At 55.9% G+C, this 19,205-nt stretch overlaps 1 protein-coding gene across 5 annotated transcripts in view; it reads right to left on the bottom strand.

The window, feature by feature from the left end:
• The window catches only part of LOC134339684 (calpain-1 catalytic subunit-like), a 110,000-nt gene that overhangs the window by 12,698 nt on the left and 78,097 nt on the right, over nt 1-19,205 (bottom strand). For all 5 annotated transcript variants that reach the window (XM_063036385.1, XM_063036383.1, XM_063036384.1 and 2 more), the window contains exons 8-18: nt 17,954-18,039; nt 13,873-13,947; nt 11,299-11,459; nt 8,426-8,595; nt 8,089-8,100; nt 6,970-7,181; nt 5,082-5,121; nt 4,248-4,313; nt 1,326-1,383; nt 948-1,012; nt 192-260 (exon numbers count right to left, since the gene is read on the bottom strand). In XM_063036385.1, the coding sequence (XP_062892455.1) occupies nt 192-260; nt 948-1,012; nt 1,326-1,383; nt 4,248-4,313; nt 5,082-5,121; nt 6,970-7,181; nt 8,089-8,100; nt 8,426-8,595; nt 11,299-11,459; nt 13,873-13,947; nt 17,954-18,039 (1,014 nt within the window). The remainder of the gene's footprint in view (nt 1-191; nt 261-947; nt 1,013-1,325; nt 1,384-4,247; nt 4,314-5,081; nt 5,122-6,969; nt 7,182-8,088; nt 8,101-8,425; nt 8,596-11,298; nt 11,460-13,872; nt 13,948-17,953; nt 18,040-19,205) is intronic.

Genomic DNA, 19,205 nt, shown 5'->3' on the forward strand with positions numbered 1-19,205 from the left:
TGGGGTTCTCTTTTTTCCTTCTTTTTCTTTTTTTTATTAGCATATATGTTTTTTCAGCTTTATTAATTATATATATACTATTTTGTTGAATTTCTGTATTTTATAGCTGTAGAAGATTATATATCGATGAAAGGATTTTAAAATGAAAATGACAGGAGGGTAGAAGGCGGGGGGGAAATCTCCGCTCTCACCAGCCACTTTCGGATCTTGTTCCACAGGATGTTGAACTCCGTCAGCCCGAGTTTCGCGTTCCCATCCCGCTGGTTAACGGGGTGGAAGTTAAGGAAAGCGGCCTGGTCAGTTGGCGGGCAGTTCCCTCCCCTGGACAAGTGTCCTGAAACCCAGCTGCAGCACACCTGGAACCGGATCCACCCCCCCCCCCCCCCAGTCCTCACGCCTGCGGTTAACTGTACCTCACACGCGGTTTCTTCATGTGGAATTGAATTTATTTCGAGATACGGCGCGGAACAAAGCCCCTCAGGCCCAGCGAGCTGCGCTGCCCACCGATTCAAAATCAGCCCCATCACGGGACAATTTACCGATAAAACCGCCTTTGCACTGGGGGAGGAAGCCCACCCACTTGCAGGAAGGACAGGCAAACTCTCCGCGGGAGGACGCCGGACTGAAGGCCACACTCCAGCGTCCTGGGCAGCAACTGAGGCACTGCCCTGGTGCCCGAAAGCCTCAGCGCAGACTGACCTCTGCACCCACGGGCACATCTGGAGTGTGTACCCCGCCCACACACCTGGAGTTCACGTATCTCTGCACCCCCCCCCACCCCCGCCACTGTCTACATCGGGAATGATTGCCTCCGCTACACAGGTCACAGTCCCGGCGCCCACGGACCCCACGTCGGGATTCAACGCCCACAGAACTGACCGCTGGGGTTCCAGGGCGTGAGGCGGGAAGGGGGGAGGGGGGCAGGAGGGGCGGCCACACAAGGATACATCCATGAGGTTCACCATGGACCGGCAGGCGTCCACACTGAAACCCGACGTCTTCAGGTCCTGGTCTGGGGAGGGGGAGGCAACAGAGAGACTGAGGAGGAGCAGGGGTGAACGCAGCAGAGAGGGGGCAGTGCTGAGGGGGGAGGGGTGGAGGGGGGAGGAGTGAAGAGAGGGGGTTTTAAGGGAGGGGTTGGGGTTAAAGAGAGGGGAGAGAGTGGGGGAGGGGAGGGGTGGAGAGTGGGGGAAGGGAGGGCTGGAATGGGAGGGTGGAGTGGGGAGGGGTAGGGAGAAGGGGAGGGGAGGGTGGAGTGGGGAGGGGATGGGAGAAGTGGGGAGGGGAGGTGCGAAGGTGGGGGGCAGAGCGGAAGCAATTCTTACGTTTTCCCACCACACGATTGAGGATCGTCTGAAGTTCCATCACTGAGACCTGCATATCCTGTGGGAGAGGAAACAATCCCCAGTCAGTAACTGTAACCCTCTCCGGCCCCTACACCCCTCCCTGTCTCTGTAACCCCCAGTCCCTACACCCCTCCCCATCTCTGTAACCCCCTCCAGTCCCTAAACCCCTCCCTGTCTCTGTAACCCCCTCCAGTCCCTACACCCCTCCCTGTCTCTGTAACCCCCTCCAGCCCCTACACCCCTCCCTGTCTCTGTAACCCCCAGTCCCTACACCCCACCCCCATCTCTGTGACCCCCTCCTCCGCCAGCCCCTCTGAGATCTCTGCTTTTCCCGTTACAGTCCCTCGAACATCTTGCATTGCTCCACCATCTCTGGTCAAGTCTCCAGCTGCTTGGACCCTGTGTGCTCAGAACCCCTCCCTCATTCAAACCTCTGTGACTCAGCTCTGCCCTGTACTGCAAGGGGTTAATCTTTGTGCTGGTCAAACGTTCCACCGCCGTGGTCTTGAACGTAGCAGAACTGGCTGCACGGGGATTCATCACGAGGAGGTAATTCTGTGGGAGCGTCTGCGGGACCATGGAGAACACGGGTGGGACTCGTCGAGAGTGGTGAGGTGTGATTGGGTGCTTTGTGATGGCACAATGTTTTGTCCACTTACTGCAGCGTTTCATATCGGTGAGAAAAGTATAAAATGGTACGCTCGGGGAGTTTGGGGGTAGAGTTTTCGAGGCCTCGCCAACAGGCCGGTCGTGAAGGGTGCTGTGGCTCAAGCGAGAGGGGCCCGTGTTCATCTCGGCAAGTATTTTTAATGCTTCTTCTGCTCTGTCCTAACAAACACAAATTTGTAGATCGAAGCAGATTCAGTAATTGGAGCTCGTGTCTTCCTGGCTCATCGAGACGAATCAGAGAATCTTTTGCTTAACAAAACGTGGCCAATATCTCTCCATGCAACCTGTCTTCAGGATTGGTTTGGGGTCTCCTGTAACGTTCCGGGATAGAGAGCGGAGATGTGACTGTTCAGGATTGGCTTGGGAATTTTCCCTGATGTTCCAGGACAGAGAGTGGAGATGTGACTGTTCAGGAATGGTTTGAGGTCTCCCGTGACGTTCCGGGATAGAGAGCAGAGATGTGACTGTTCAAGATTGGTTTGGGGATTTTCCCTAATGTTCCGGGACAGAGAGTGGAGATGTGACTGTTCAGGATTGGCTTGGGGTCTCCCGTGACGTTCTGGGATAGAGAGTGGAGATGTGACTGTTCAAGATTGGTTTGGGGATTTTCCCTAATGTTCCGGGACAGAGAGTGGAGATGTGACTGTTCAGGGTTTGATTGAGGTCTCCCATGACGTTCCCAGACAGAGAGTGGAGATGTGACTGTTCAGGATTGGCTTGGGGTCTCCCGTGACGTTCCGGGACGGAGAGCAGGAGTTTAAAAGAAGCCCGGACGAGCAGAGTGAAAGCCAGTAGCTGCTCCCCCAGGTCTAAACCATCCCATAAGGGGAAGACGTACACTCGAGGCAAGGTGAGGTCACTTACAACGAGATGTAAGAGGCAAGTTTTTTGTTTTAACGTGGGGTGGCGGCAGCCTGGTACGTACGGGGAGATCTTGGGGTCCTAGTCCATTGCTCTCTGAAAGTGGCCACACAAGTTGATAGGGTGGTGTGGAGGCATTGTGTTCAAAAGCTGTGGGGAGATCTGCTGGAACTTTACTCAATTATGAGAGGCTGAGTTAGACAACCAGCACTTTTTTTCCCCCGGGGTCAAAATGTCAAATACCAGAGGACTTGTATTTCAAGTCAAAGGGACGTGAGGGGCGAGTTTTTTTTCTTACAGAGTTTTGGGTGTGTGGAATATTCTGCCTGGGGCGGTTGTGGGGGCAGGTACGTTCGGGACTTTGAAGAGATGTTTAGATAGGAGTGTGAAGGTGAGAAAAATGGAAGGATATGGACATTCTGCAGGCAGAAGAGATCGGTTTAGTCGGCCATTTGATCATCAATTTAACTGGTTCGGCACAACACTGTGGGCCGAGGGGCCTGTTCCGGTGCTGTACCGGTCTGTTGGAGATGGGCCGAAGGGCCTGTACTGTCCTATGATCTATGACCGCCTCCCCCCCCCCAACTGTTTGAGACAGACCTGGGGAATGTACAAGAAAGATTTCCATCAGATTGAAAGAGTACAGAGAAAATTCACAAGGATGTTGCTGGGACTGGAGCACCTGAGTTATAAGGAAAGACTGAAGAGGTTAGTTTGTGTGGCCACTTTCAGGGAGCAACAGGTATTCTCTGGAACGTAGGAGATTGAGGGGAGATTTGAGAGAGGTGTACAAAATTCCGAGGGGTACAGATCGGGTAAATGCTGGCAGGCTTTTTCCACTGAGGTTGGGTGAGGCCTACAACCCAAGGTCACGGGTTAAGGGTGAAAGGTGAGGAAGTTTAAGAGGAGCCTGAGGAGGAACTTCCTCACTCATGGCGGAACGAGCGGTGGGCTCGACGTTTAAAGAGAGGTTTGAGTAAGCACGCGGGCGGGAGAGGTACGTCGGTCTGTGGTCAGGCTGCAGGTCGACGGGACCAGGTGGAAAAGCAGGCCTTGCCCAGGGCAGGGACGCCCAGTACCAGAGGGTGTGCATTGAAGGTGAGAGGGGGTAGGTCCAAAGGAGATGTGTAGGGGGGCAAGTTCTTTTACCCGGGGAGTGGTGGGTGTGTGGAATGAGCTGCCAGGGGTGGTGGTGGAGGCGGATACGATCGAGGTGTTGAAGAGAATGTGAGATACGTGTATGTACAGGGAATGACTCACTCTCTGGACCATCCACTCCGACCCTCCCCCCACCCATTACGGACTCCTGACGACCCCCTGACCTGTGAACCCCGCCCCTCCCCTCCCCAGCCCTCCGACGCTCGTACTCACCTCCCCGGCCAACTGCCGGAAGAGGGCCTTGAACCTCTCGTCGATCTCGTGCTCGGGGACCTCCACCTGCGGGGGGGGGGGCGGAAAAGGGGCCCGTGGCGTTAACCGTGAATCAGACACTGCCCCGGCCCCAACCCCGGGGCCAGCGTGACGCCAGGCCGTCAGAGCTCCAAGTCCGACCCCGGCGCCCTCCGTAAGGAACCCCTGTACACCCACCGCGGCGTGGGGCACGCGGGATTTCCCCCAGGGGATCCGCGTTCCTCCCGCAGTCCAAAGGCCGGTCATTGTCAATTGCCCCGTCATTAGAATAGGGTCAGTTTGGGGTTGTTGGGGCAGTGCGGCCTGCTGGGCCGGATGGGGCCTGCTCCACACGGTACCTCGGACTCGGAATGAAATAAATTAAAACTAAAACCAGCCGGGTCCAAAATGCCACTGAGAGAGTGGCGGCTTGTCGAGCGCAGGCCGTGGGCCTTCCCCACCGCCAAGGAGGAACAGGGACCCGGCCGTCGGAGATGGACGACCACTGGCTGGCCGGTCAGACCCCCTTCCAAGGGGAGCCCCAGCCCACCCCTCCCCCACTGAGCGTGAGCGGGAGTGAACGCACCCGCCTGTACGCCTCGCAGAGAAACGGCCCCTTCGCTGCCAGTCGACCGGATCCAGCGCGGGACGGGGGGCCGGGGGGGGAGCGGCCAGCCCCACTGGTGGCCACATCTCCCCAGGGGGCAGGGAATGTCCCTCCCCTTTACAGGACCGGGAGTGACTGGCCGGCCCCCACCCTCCCAACAACGATCCCGCTGGACCCCCCCCCCAGCCCGAGACCCCCCGGCGCCTCACCTCCTCCTGCAGGTCGGCACTGATCTCATCGTCCAGCTCCCTGCAGGATCAAGAGGAACAGGGTCAGAATCCAGTTCAATGTCACCGGCACATTATCGGGAAGTGATTTGTCTTCGCGGCAGCGGTACAGAGCGATGTATAATAATAGAGGAACTATCAGTACCGTGAGAAATATATTTTTTAAATAAGTCTTGTGGAACAGGAGCAAAAATTAGTGGGCTGTGTTCATGGGCTCATAAACTGCTCAGAATCCCGATGACAGAGGGGAAGACCTTAAGATTTCGGAGCAGAATTCGGCCATTCGGCCCATCGAGTCTACCCCATTTCAGCATGGCTGATCCATTTTCCCTCTCAGCCCCCATCTCCTGCCTTCTCCCCGTATCCCTTCATGCCCATGACCCATCATGAATCGATCAACCTCTGCTTGAAATACCCCCAGTGACTTGGCCTGTGGCAACAAATTCCACAGATTCACCACTCTCCGGCTGAAGAAATTCCCCCTCGTCTCTCTTCTGACACTGAGTCCTCTGATCTTTGACTATCCCGCCACAGGAAACATCCTCTCCGTGTCCGCTCTTATCGAGGCCCTTCACCATTCAATAGGGTTCAATGAGCTCACCCCTCATTCTACTGAATTCCGGTGAGTACAGGTTCCACCTTCCCTAGAAGGGAAAAAAAATCTTGTGCCCTCCCTCCTACACCAACTCCTTAGCCAGTATTAAACTGTGTAACCTTCCTAGTTCCGGCCTCACTAGCGCGTGGCACGGGTAACAATCCTGAGATCACAACCCTGGGGGTCCCGTCCTTTAACTCCCTGAACGCCCAACGACGAGCCTCGTCACTCGTCCTACCCGTGTCACTGGTACCGAATTGGACCACGACCCCCAGCTGCTCACCCTCCCACTTCAGGACGCTGAGGACTCAGTCCGAGATAACCCAGACCCTGGCTCCCGGAAGGCAACGTGCTATCCGGGAATCTCGTTAAGAAGCCGCTCCTAAAATCTTGAGTCTGCGTCTTGCTCCTCCCCGACGGCAGCAGTGAGAAGAGGCCAAATCATGACTGGTGGGGTTCGTAACGATGGACGCCGCCTTTCAGAGGTTTCGCCTTCTGAAGGCGTGCTCGTGGTCGGCAGGCACATCTCCCTCTACCCGCCCCCCCCCCGCCCACCTCACTGCACAGTTCCACCAACACATCCCGGAGAAACAGGCCCCCTGGCAACTCACGAGCAGGCAGGGGCAATGGCCAAGGAGGGAGAGGGAGGAGGAGGGAAGGAGGAGAGGAATGGGCAGGGAGGGAGAGGGAGGACGAAGGGGTTGAAGGAGGGAGAGGTTGAGGGATGGAGGGATTAGGAAGGGAAGGGGGTGAGTGAGGGAGGGTTTGAGGAGGGAGGGGATGAAGGGGAGAGGTGAGGAGGGAAGGGATGGGGCAAAGGGTTAGGGGAGGACGAGGGGCTGAGCGATCAAGGGGTTGAGGGAGGAGGTGAGGAGGGGTAGGGAGGGAGATGTTGATGAGGGAGGGGTTGGGGAGCGGGTTTTGAGGGAGGAAGGGGTTGAGGAAAGAGGGATTGAGGGAGGAAGGGGTTGAGGAAAGAGGGATTGAGGGAGGGAGAGTTGGGGGAAGGGGTTGAGGGGATGGGGTTTAAAGGGGAGGGGTTGAAGGGGGAGGGTTGAGGGGAGGCAGGGTTGAGTTGAGACATGGGGATTGGGTGAGTCGGGGCCTGGGGATTCGGTGGATATGGGACGGGGGGATTTGGTCGCCGGGGACCCGGGATTTGGTGACTGGAGACCCGGGTATTTGGTAAATAGGGATCCTGGGATTTGGTTTGTATTGGACCCACAGATTTACCAAGGACCCCGGGGACAGGCTGTGGTCGAGCAGGTCACTTACTCGGAATGGGCTTGCTTCTCCGAAAAGACCCTCAGGCAGAAATCGCCCTCCTTGTTGGGTTCGAAGGTGGACGGGACGATGATGTACTCCCCCGGCGGCAGCCTGAAGCGGCTGCTTACCTCCCGGAGGTTGATGAAGAGCTCCGAGCGGGCGCGCGAGCCGTGCGTCAGAAAGAAGTCGCGCTTCAGGTGGACGGCCGACCGCCCGGCGTACTGGAACAGAGCGAGAGTGGGGGTCAGGTCACCCGGGGGTGGTTGGCGGGGAGAGGGGAAGGAAAGAAACCCCAGCGGGGAGGCAACAATGCAGAACACTCAACAGGTCGGTCAGCGACCATGGAGAGAGGAACAAAAGATCAGCTTCAATTGTCACAGTGCCACAACCCCACCCTCCACTGTGACCACCCCTTCCTCGCATTAACTCTGACCCCTCTCCATGACCCCACCTCCTCGCCATCGCCACGCCCCCAACACCCACTAATCTCGCGGAGCCTCACCAAAATCCGCCCACTCGCCGTAAACCGCACCCCCAGTGGCTACTCACTCGCGGCAACTCCGCCTCCGTTCCTATCCCCGTGCCCCTACTGCGGCTGCTCTTAACCCCGCCCTCTCAGCCTGGCCCCGCCCCCTTGCTGTAACCCCGCCCGCTGGAGGTCAGCCACAACCGCGCCTCTGTGCCATAACTCTGCCCTTCACCGTAAGCCCGCCTGCACCCTCACCCCATCCTACCCCCCCACTCATCACGTCCCTACTCCCTACCCTCTGCTGCAACACCACCCCCTTGCCGTTCCTCGCATTTTCTGGTAGCCCCTCCCCTCTTCTGTAACCCCGCCCCCTTTTGCGACCACTCAGAACTCTGCCCCACCCCCTTGCTGTAGCCCCACCCTCTTTCAGTAACCCCGCCCCTATCGATGGCCCCGCCCCCTTTCACAGCCACTCAGAGTACTGCCCACTCTTTCTAATAATACGCACCCCCCCCCTTTCCTTGGCTCTGACCTGTAGCTGTAACTCTGTGCATTCAAATTAATCCCTCACCCCGCCAAACCCACACCCCCATTCGGGGGTCTCCTGACACCTGAGGGGAGGTTACCTGCGGCAGGGCGACTCTCAGAGATGGACTTACCTCCTGGGGAACCTGTGGAGAAGCAGAGAGAGAGAATCAGGCCATGCAGAGGCAAGGTGCAGCCCTGCGGGCCGAATGGCCAGCCTGCCTGCCCGCCCACCCTGAAGCGACTCGTATCAGACACCAGACAAACCCCCCGACACAACCACACCTCCTCCCCCAGTTCCATCCCGCTGGGCGACCGAGCCTCCCGTGTGGGTCGCAGGGTGGGGTGAGGAAGGGTCGCCGCGAAGGGAGGGCGGGCTGGAAGTGGGGATCTTGTGGGAGGAGGGGGAGATTGATTTGGTCAGGTATTCCCACCCCTCTCCCCACCAAGACCCCCGGAGAGGGGGCAAACCTCGTAAATGGCGAAGCCGATCGTCTCCATGTCCTGCCCGTGCCGGCGGAGCCGCCGGCGGTTCTTCTGCATCAGGGCGACGAGGAAGCTGCAGCCAGACTCCTGGTGCTCGGAGTTGTCGTCCTCCTCCCTCAACTCCATCTTAAACTGAGGATTAATCCAGAACGTGGCTGCGGAGGGACAGGCAGACTGTCAGTCAGAGAGAGGCCACAACAACGACCCATCAGTCAGAGAGAGGCCGCAAAACCCACAACCCATCAGTCAGAGAGAGGCCACACCCACATCCCATCAATCAGAGAGAGGCCACACCCACCTCCCATCAATCAGAGAGAGGCCACACCCACCTCCCATCAATCAGAGGCCACACCCACCTCCCATCAATCAGAGAGGCGCCACACCCACCTCCCATCAATCAGAGAGAGGCCACACCCACCTCCCATCAATCAGAGAGAGGCCACACCCACATCCCATCAGTCAGAGAGAGGCTGCAAAACCCACAACCCATCAGTCAGAGAGAGGCCACACCCACCTCCCATCAATCAGAGAGAGGCCACACCCACCTCCCATCAATCAGAGAGGCCACACCCACATCCCATCAATCAGAGAGAGGCCACACCCACCTCCCATCAATCAGAGAGAGGCCACACCCACCTCCCATCAATCAGAGAGAGGCCACACCCACCTCCCATCAATCAGAGAGGCCACACCCACATCCCATCAGTCAGAGAGAGGCCACACCCACATCCCATCAATCAGAGAGGCCACACCCACATCCCATCAATCAGAGAGGCCACACCCACATCCCATCAGAGAGGCCACACCCACATCCCATCAATCAGCGAGAGGCCACACCCACCTCCCATCAATCAGAGAGGCCACACCCACATCCCATCAGTCAGAAAGAGGCCACACCCACATCCCATCAATCAGAGGCCACACCCACATCCCATCAGAGAGGCCACACCCACATCCCAACAATCAGAGAGGCCACACCCACATCCCATCAATCAGAGAGGCGCCACACCCACCTCCCATCAATCAGAGAGAGACCACACCCAAATCCCATCAATCAGAGACAGGCCACACCCAGCTCCCATCAATCAGAGAGAGGCCACACCCACCTCCCATCAGAGAGGCCACACCCACCTCCCATCAATCAGAGAGGCCACACCCACCTCCCATCAATCAGAGACAGGCCACACCCAGCTCCCATCAATCAGAGACAGGCCACACCCAGCTCCCATCAATCAGAGAGAGGTCACACCCACCTCCCATCAATCAGAGAGGCCACACCCACCTCCCATCAGAGAGGCCACACCCACCTCCCATCAATCAGAGAGAGGCCACACCCACCTCCCATCAGAGGCCACACCCACCTCCCATCAATTAGAGAGAGGCTACACCCATCTCCCATCAATCAGAGAGCGGCCACACCCACCTCCCATCAGAGACCACACCCAAATCCCATCAATCAGAGACCACACCCACATCCCATCAATCAGAGAGAGGCCACACCCACCTCCCATCAATCAGAGAGAGAGGCCACACCCACCTCCCATCAATCAGAGAGGCCACACCCACCTCCCATCAATCAGAGAGGCCACTCACCTCCCATCAATCAGAGAGAGAGGCCACACCCACCTCCCATCAATCAGAGAGAGGCCACACCCACCTCCCATCAATCAGAGAGAGGTCACACCCATGCACTGTCAATCACAGAGGCCACACCCATGCAGAGTCAGATCGAGGACTCATACATGAATTGTCAAATTTAGAGATCCCTCCCTTGGTTCACTAATCACAGAGAATCCCTGACAATGGCCCGTCAATCACAGAGAGCACCCATGCACTGCCTGTCAATCACTGCAAAGCCCCACCCATGTCCTGTCAATCAGCATCAGGCTGAAAAAAGGGCCTATCTCCTGCAGAGATTCCTCCTGTGACCTGTTACTCATTGCCAGTCCCTGCCCAAGGCCTCGTCCATGGCCTATCAATCACAGAGACGCTGCCAATGTCCCATCAATCACCGTCAGGCCTCGCCCACTGCCCAGAGTAGGCCCCACCCACAGCCTGTCACTCAAGGCAAGGGGACATTTTGGGAGAGCCCGAGGGGGGACCTTGTCACTCATAGGGTTGTGTGAGTTTGGAACGGGCTGCCAGCGGAAGGGAGAGCTATGCAGGTCTCTGAACAAGGTGTGTGTCAATAGGATGAGACACAGTTTAGATGGGCTGAAGGCTCTGTTTGTGTGCTGTACTGTTCCATAACTCTATCTTCACTACAGACTGCATCAGAGCCAGGCCAAGCTGCTCGTAAACCCCGGAGGAGACAGGCGGAAGGGTGGTGAAGGTGCCTGGACCCAGCCCGGCCGAGCTTCGAGACCGCAGGGTCTCCTGAGACCGGAGTTACTCCAGGAGCTCGTGTCCCACAGGCAGACTTTGCTTCCGGAAATTTCAGGCTCGTTCATGGGCTCTGGGACACCTGGTTTCATCTCAGACTCGGTCACTGTGTGTGTGTGTGTGTACGCGTGCACGCTCTCTCTGTGACCACGTGTGTGGTCGGTGGTTAATTGGCCCACTTGTGTCTCTGTTGCTGCCGTGTTCAGTGGAGGGAGTGTGCGATGGCTATGATAAACCGGAATGCACCCCCCCCCCCACCCCGTATATCCTTAGGTTAACACCAGTGATGCGCTCGACTGCACGTTTCGATGTAGGTGTGAGAATCGGTGGGACGGTTTTCTCTGGAACGTGGGTGGACATACAAGTGTGAAGTGGTGAGAGGTCTGGAAAGAGTTGACAGAAAGGACCTGAGGGTGGGGGCTGGGGAGTGATTGACAGTGACAGAGGGAAGGGTGGGGGGGCTGTGTACTCCGTACCTGGGAAGTTCCTGCACCCTCCGGCTGTGCTCCCCCGTCTCCACGCCCCCTCGTACAGCGAGGTGTTCCAGGTCTGCTGCCGGTCCGAGCTGAGCGCGTCTGCCGTCAGGTTACAGATCTCCAGCCGGTTGAACTCCCTCTGGAAGTCCGAAAACGACATCCTGGCCGGGAGGGGGGACAGGCAGTTAAATGAGCGCACACACACGCAGACAGACAGACACACCCACACAGAAACACACACACACACATACACACGCACACGCACACACACATACAGATACACACACACACAGATACACACTCACACTCACAGAGACAGACATCCCACCCTGCAAAAACTCATTTCAGGGAGGCAGCACCATCAATTTGCGGGAGACTCCCGGAATGTCTGGGAGAGGTGGGATGTCTGCAATAGCGCAGCTCCTTAGCAGTGGCCGGCTAGTTTAAATAACGTTAGCTATGCTAATGAACGAATGACACCTGTTAAACTCACCTCAACATGTCTTTTACAGTCTTAACCCCCCATGGGCAATAGTAAAGTCACTGTTGCAAACAGTGCAGCGAGCAACACTGTCATTATTTTGACCCCTGTTAGGCAGGGGTACACTTTACTGTAGTCTGGGGTGACGTATATTTTATATTTTCTTTTTTTGGAACACTCCGCAATGGCGTGGTCTCACTCTCTCTCTCGATCGCTTTCTCTCTCAAAAGAAATTGATATCCGGGACATTTTATATAATTTGCAGGCATCAGGGAGCCACTATTAATATGCAGGAGACTCCCGGGACTTCCAGGAGAGGTGGGATGTCTGCAGAGACACACACACATTCATACAGCGACATACACACACACACACACACACTCACACACATGCATACACACAAACACAAAAACACGTCCACACATACACTCAAACACATGCCAACAGCAGGAGCCCCGTGGGTTCATATGGTTACTGGGAGATTGTGTCCACTCTGCAGCACTGACAAACAGCTCCTCGCGTTACTGACTCACAAACCCACTGACACTTCCCAACGCACATGTCACACACCCTCCGACATTTCCCACACACACCCAACACAGTTTTCACACATCCTCTGATACTTCCACCACACCCAAGGCAGATTGCAGAAATGGTTAACCAACTAGATAATTTTATTTTGAGCCTGATCTTTGCTATTGCTGCTCTGGGTGTGTGTGATGGAACAGTGTAGAGGGAGCTTCACTCTGTGTCTGACCCCGGGAGTGTGTGATGGGATGGTGTAGAGGGAGGTTCACTCTGTGTCTGACCCCGGGAGTGTGCGATGGGACGGTGGGGAGGGAGATTCACTCTATGTCTGACCCCAGGAGTGTGTGATGGGACGGGGTAGAGGGAGGTTCACTCTGTGTCTGACCCCGGGAGTGTGTGATGGGACAGTGTAGAGGGAGCTTCACTCTGCGTCTGACCCCGGGAGTGTGTGATGGGATGGTGCAGAGGGAGGTTCACTCTGTGTCTGACCCCGGGAGTGTGCGATGGGACGGTGGGGAGGAAGATTCACTCTGTGTCTGACCCCGGGAGTGTGTGATGGGACGGGGTAGAGGGAGGTTCACTCTGTGTCTGACCCCGGGAGTGTGTGATGGGACAGTGTAGAGGGAGCTTCACTCTGTGTCTGACCCCGGGAGTGTGTGATGGGATGGTGTAGAGGGAGGTTCACTCTGTGTCTGACCCCGGGAGTGTACGATGGGGCGGTGGGGAGGGAGATTCACTCTGTGTCTGATCCCGGGAGTGTGTGATGGGACGGTGTGGAGGGAGCTTCATTGTGTCTGACCCCGGGAGTGTGCGATGGGGCGGTGGGGAGGGAGATTCACTCTGTCTCTGACCCCGGGAGTGTGCGATGGGACGGTGGGGAGGGAGATTCACTCTGTGTCTGATCCCGGGAGTGTGTGATGGGACGGTGTGGAGGGAGCTTCATTGTGTCTGACCCCGGGAGTGTGTGATGGGACGGTGTGGAGGGAGCTTCACTCTGTGTCTGACCCCGGGAGTGTGTGATGGGACGGTGTGGAGGGAGATTCACTCAGGTGTCTGACCCCGGGAGTGTCTGATGGGATGGTGCAGAGGGAGGTTCACTCTGTGTCTGACCCCGGGAGTGTGCGATGGGACGGTGGGGAGGAAGATTCACTCTGTCTCTGACCCCGGGAGTGTGTGATGGAGCGGTGGGGAGGGAGATTCACTCCGTCTCTGACCCCGGGAGTGTGCGATGGGACGGTGGGGAGGGAGATTCACTCTGTCTCTGACCCCGTGAGTGTGTGATTGGGACGGTGTGGAGGGAGCTTCATTGTGTCTGACCCCGGGAGTGTGCGATGGGGCGGCGGGGAGGGAGATTCACTCTGTCTCTGACCCCGGGAGTGTGTGATGGGATGGTGTGGAGGGAGCTTCATTGTGTCTGACCCCGGGAGTGTGTGATGTGACGGGGTAGAGGGAGCTTCACCCTGGTCAGTAATAACATTTAAATCTGCTTACTCTGTGAGACTGATGGTGCTCACTGCCCTGCCATGTTGCCTGCAGCCACAGAGAATCCGACACATCAAACTCACCAGAACTCCCCGTCCTCCAGCTTCACCTGCATCTCCCTGCGGTGGCCCGGATCGACGTGATTCCACTCATTGGATCTGTGGGAAAAAGCTTAATATGAAAAAGACTAAGTCGCTGGTGGTAGACCTGAGGAGAGCTAAGGCACCGGTCACCCCTGTTTCCATCCAGGGGGTCAGTGTGGACATGGTGGAGGATTACAAATACCTGGGGGATACGAATTGACAATAAACTGGACTGGTCTAAGAACACTGAGGCTATCTACAAGAAGGGTCAGAGCCGTCTCTATTTCCTGAGGAGACTGAGGTCCTTTAACATCTGCCAGACGATGCTGAGGATGTTCTACGAGTCTGTGATGGCCAGTGCGATCATGTTTGCTGTTGTGTGCTGGGGCAGCAGGCTGAGGGTAGCAGACACCAACAGAATCAACAAACTCATTCGTAAGGCCAGTGATGTTGTGGGGATGGAACTGGACTCTCTGACGGTGGTGTCTGAAAAGAGGATGCTGTCCATCTTGGACAATGTCTCCCATCCACTGCATAATGTACTGGGTGGGCACAGGAGTACTTTCAGCCAGAGACTCATTCCACCGAGATGCAACACAGAGCGTCATAGGAAGTCATTCCTGCCTGTGGCCATCAAACTTTACAATTCCTCCCTTGGTGGGTCAGACACCCTGAGCCAATAGGCTGCTCCTGGACTTATTTCCTGGCATAATTTACATATTACTATTTAACTATTTACTATTTATGGTTTTATTACTATTTAATTATTTATGGTGCAACTGTAACGAAAACCAATCTCCCCCGGGATCAATAAAGTCTGACTATAACTATGACTAACTGGGATTGGAAGGGATGGCTCGAGTCCAAGTTCATTGCCATCTGACTGTACGTATTTACAACCTAACAAAACGACATTCCTCCGAGAGCACAGTGCATCACACACAACACACATCACACACAACACATAAACCAATATATTGCCACAAATAAGGTAATAAAATATCATTCAAAATGCATGCAGTGCACAGCTCAGGTTCACAGTAAACAGCTCGTTGTCCTGGTGACGAGACCTCGGTGGTGGCAGGGTATTCAATAGTCTCACATCCTGGGGGAAGAAGCTGTCACCCAGTCTGGCAGTCCCAGTCCTGACGCTCCTGTACCTCCTTCCTGACGGTAGTGGGTCAGAGAGATTGCAGGATGGGTGGTCAGGATCCTCAACAATACTTTGGGCCCTTCGAGTACAACACTCCCGGTAAACGTCACAAATCGGGGGAGGAGACTCTGGTGAACCTCTCGCCTGTTTTCACTGTCCTCTGTCGGCCACAGTCTGCTTCGGCTGTTCCGCGCCCAAGTCACAGGAGGCGCTGTCGAGAGTAGCGGATGGAAGGCGGTCATCGCGGGCACATGCCAGCTTAAGATGGTACCGGTGAATCCTGGTGACCTCTGGCTGGAGGCCGACGCAACAAGGAAAGCAACTGAGTACTTTGTTAATCTGGCAAGGGATCATCGTAAATAATAATCTGTAACTGCCCTTTGGACTTGGAGGCAATTCCATGCGGCAGAACCGAGGCGAGGTGAGGTGAGGCAGTTGGCCTGTGGCCGAGAACGAGGAAGACCCGAGGTTCGATTGATTTAAGCACTGGGCCGCAGGCGTAGATAAATACAGCGCAGAAACAGGCCCTTTGGCCCATCTAGTCCATGCTGAACCATTTAAACTGTCTACTCCCATTGACCTGCACCAGGTCCATAGCCCTGCACACCCCTCCCATCCATGTACCCATCCAAACTTCTCTTCAATGTTGAAATCGAGCTCGCATCCACCACTTGTACTGTCAGCTCATTCCACACTCTCACCACCCTTTGAGTGAAGAAGTTTCCCCTCACGTTCCCCTTAAACTCCTCACCTTTCACCCTTAACCCATGACCTCTGGTTGTAGTCCCACCCAACCTCACTGGAAAAGGCCAGCTTGCACTTACTCTATCTATACCCCTCACAATTTTGTATACCTCTATCAAATCTCTCAATCTTCCACGTTCTAGAGAATACAGTCCCAACCTATTCAATCTTTCCTTATATCTCAAGTCCTTCAGACCTGGCAACATCCTTGTAAATTTTCTCCGCATTCTTTCAACCCTATTTACCTCTTTCCTGCAGGTCGGTGACCAAAACTGCGCACAGCACTCCAAATTAGGCCTCACTAACGTCCTATACAACTTCAACATAACATCCCCTCTCCTGTACTCAGTACCTTGATTTATGAGGGCCAATGTGCCAAAAGCTTTCCTTACAGCCCTAACTACCTGTGACACCACTGTCAATGAATTATGGACCTGTGTTCCCAAATCCCTTTGTTCTACCACACTCCTCAGTGCCCAACTGTTCACTGTGTAAGACCCACCTTAGCCGGTCCTCCCAAAGTGCATCTCCTTGCACCTGTCTGCAGTAAGTTCCATCGGCCATTTCTCAGCCCATTTTTCCAGCTGGTCCCTTTGCAGGCCATGATAACCATCCTCACTGTCCGATCTTGGTGTCACTCGCAAACTTGCTGATCCACGTTGACCACATTACCATCCAGGTCACTGGTACGGACAACAACCAGCACCGATCCCTGCGGCGCTCCACGAGCCACAGAGCTCCAGTCAGAGACGGCAACCTGAACTGTTACGGGCGGGCGCAGGCTGGATCGAGCCAGAGGGGGCCAGTTCTCACAGCGCTCCGACAGTGAGCAGCAACTTGGGCAAGATTGAACAGGTCAGGGTGCCGTGGCCCAGGGTGAGGAAATGGCCGGTTCAACCCGCTGTTCCGCTCTGCGCTCAACTAACGGTCCGGGGACAGTCTCTCGTTGTGGACCTCCGTTCAGAACCCTGGTGTTTATAGTTTGCCTGATTTGTCAAACACACCAGGTGCATGACGGTCTTTATTTTAATGGGTTCTTTTGTGTTTCTTTGCGTTGAGGCAGTCTGGAAGGAGACAAATCTCAAGGTTGGATACGTACTTTGATAATAAATGAACTTTGAACTTCACTCCCCACTGTCAGTCGTGTCTCCAGGAGGGGCCGCCTCAAAAGGGGTACATCCATCATCAAAAATGCCTGCCACCCGGACCGTGCCATCTTCTCACGGCTCCCATCGGGCAGGGGGCACAGGAACCCGAAGACCCAAATCACCGGGTTCAGGAACAGCGACTTCCCTTCGACCATTCGGATCCTGAACCAACCAGTACACCTCTGAAACCGAACCCCCCCCCCGCCCCCAGCACAGCGACACCGTGTCCACTGAACACGACACAGGGCGTCCCTTCAACCATTTCGTCCTTAAAACTCACACACACAGTGCTGGAGGAACTCAGCAGGTCAGGCAGCGTCGGATAGACACTCGACGTTTTGTGCCAAGACCATTCATCAGGACGGGAAGGGAAGGGGGAAGATGCCAGGGTACAAAGGTGGGGTAGGGGAGAGTGGGGGGGAGGACAGAAGAGGGGGAGGGTGGGTGGGTGGGGGAGAGGGGGGATGCAGTGAGACACTGAGAGGTGATAGGTGAGACCAGGTGAGGGGGAAGGTGGGTCGGTGGGGGAGAGGGGGGATGAAGTGAGACAGTGGGGGGTGATAGGTGAGACCAGGTGAGGGGGAAGGTGGGTGGGTGGGGGAGAGGGGGCATGCAGTGAGACACTGGGAGGTGATAGGTGAGACCAGGTGAGGGGGAAGGTGGGTGGGTGGGGGAGAGGGGGGATGAATTGAGACACTGGGAGGTGATGGGAGAGACCAGGTGAGGGGGAAGGTGGGTGGGTGGGGGAGAGGGGGGATGAAGTGAGACACTGGGAGGTGATGGGAGAGACCAGGTGAGGGGGAAGGTGGGTGGGTGGGGGAGAGGGGGGATGAAGTGAGACACTGGGAGGTGATAGGTGAGAGCAGGTGAGGGGGAAGGTGGGTGGGTGGGGGAGAGGGGGGATGAAGTGAGACACTGGGAGGTGATAGGTGAGACAAGGTGAGGGGGAAGGTGGGTGGGTGGGGGAGAGGGGGGATGAAGTGAGACACTGGGAGGTGATAGGTGAGACCGCGCATGGGATGGGAGGTGCGCCCACCTGTCACTCCAGGGTCCCGTCCACTCCACCTCACCCCAGGGATTGCGGAGACGGACCAGCTTCACCAGGCTTCCTCGGCACAGTACCTACCGAGGGGGGTGAGGGGTGAGGGGGTGATGGAGGATGGGAAGGAGAGGGAGGGAGGGAGAGAGGAAGGTCGAGATAAATCGTTCCCGGTAAACAGCGGGTGGGAAGACAGTCGAGTGTTTCAGTGCGAATGTGTGAGAGAGCGTGTGTATGTGTGTATGTGTGTGTGTGTGCGTGTGTGTATGTGTGTGTGTGTGTGTGTGTGTGTATGTGTGTGTGTGTGTGTATGTGTGTGTGTGTGTGTGTGTGTGCGTGTATGTGTGTGTGCGCGTGTGTGTGTGCGTGTGTGTGTGCGTGTGTGTGTGTATGTGTGTGTGTGTTGTGCGTGTGTGTGTGTGTGTTTGTGTGTGTGTGTGTGTGCGTGTGTGTGTGTGTGTGTGTTGTGCGTGTGTGTGTGGTTGTGTGTGTGTGTTGTGCGTGTGTGTGTGTGTTTGTGTGTGTGTGTGTTGTGCGTGCGTGTGTGTGTGCGTGTGTGTGCGTGTGTGTGTGCGCGCGTGTGTGCGTGTGTGTGTGCGTGCGTGTGTGCATGCGCGTGTGCGTGTGTGTGCGTCTGTGTGTGTGTTTTGCGTGTGTGTGCATGTGTGTGTGTTTGTGTGTGTGTGTGTGCATGTGTGTGCGTGTGTGTGTGCGTGTCTGTGCGTGTGTATGTGTGTATGTGTGTGTGTGCGTGTGTGTGTGTATGTGTATGTGTGTGTGTTGTGCGTGTGTATGTGTGTGTGTGTTGTGCGTGTGTGTGTGTGTGTGTTGTGCGTATGTGTGTGTGTGTTTGTGTGTGTGTTGTGCGTGTGTGTGTGTTGTGCGTGCGTGTGTGTGTGCGTGTTGTGCGTGTGTGTGTGTGTTGTGCGTGTGTGTGTTTGTGTGTGTTGTGCGTGCGTGTGTGTGTGTGTGCGTGTTTGTGCGTGTGTTTTGTGCGTGCGTGTGTGTGTGTGCGCGCGTGTGCGTGTGTGTGTTGTGCGTGTGCGTGTGTGTGTTGTGCGTGTGTGTGCATGTGTGTTTGTGTGTGTGTGCGTGTGTGTGTGCGTGTGTGTGTGTGCGTGTGTGTGTGTTTGTGTGTGTGTGTGCGCGTGTGAGTGTTGTGCGTGTGTGTGTGTTGTGCGTGTGGTGTGTGTCTGTGTGTGTGTGTGCGTGTGTGTATGTGTGTGTGTGTTGTGCGTGTGTGTGTGTT

This window comes from Mobula hypostoma, chromosome 30 (genome assembly GCF_963921235.1).
Source record: "Mobula hypostoma chromosome 30, sMobHyp1.1, whole genome shotgun sequence".
Taxonomy (NCBI): domain Eukaryota; kingdom Metazoa; phylum Chordata; class Chondrichthyes; order Myliobatiformes; family Myliobatidae; genus Mobula; species Mobula hypostoma.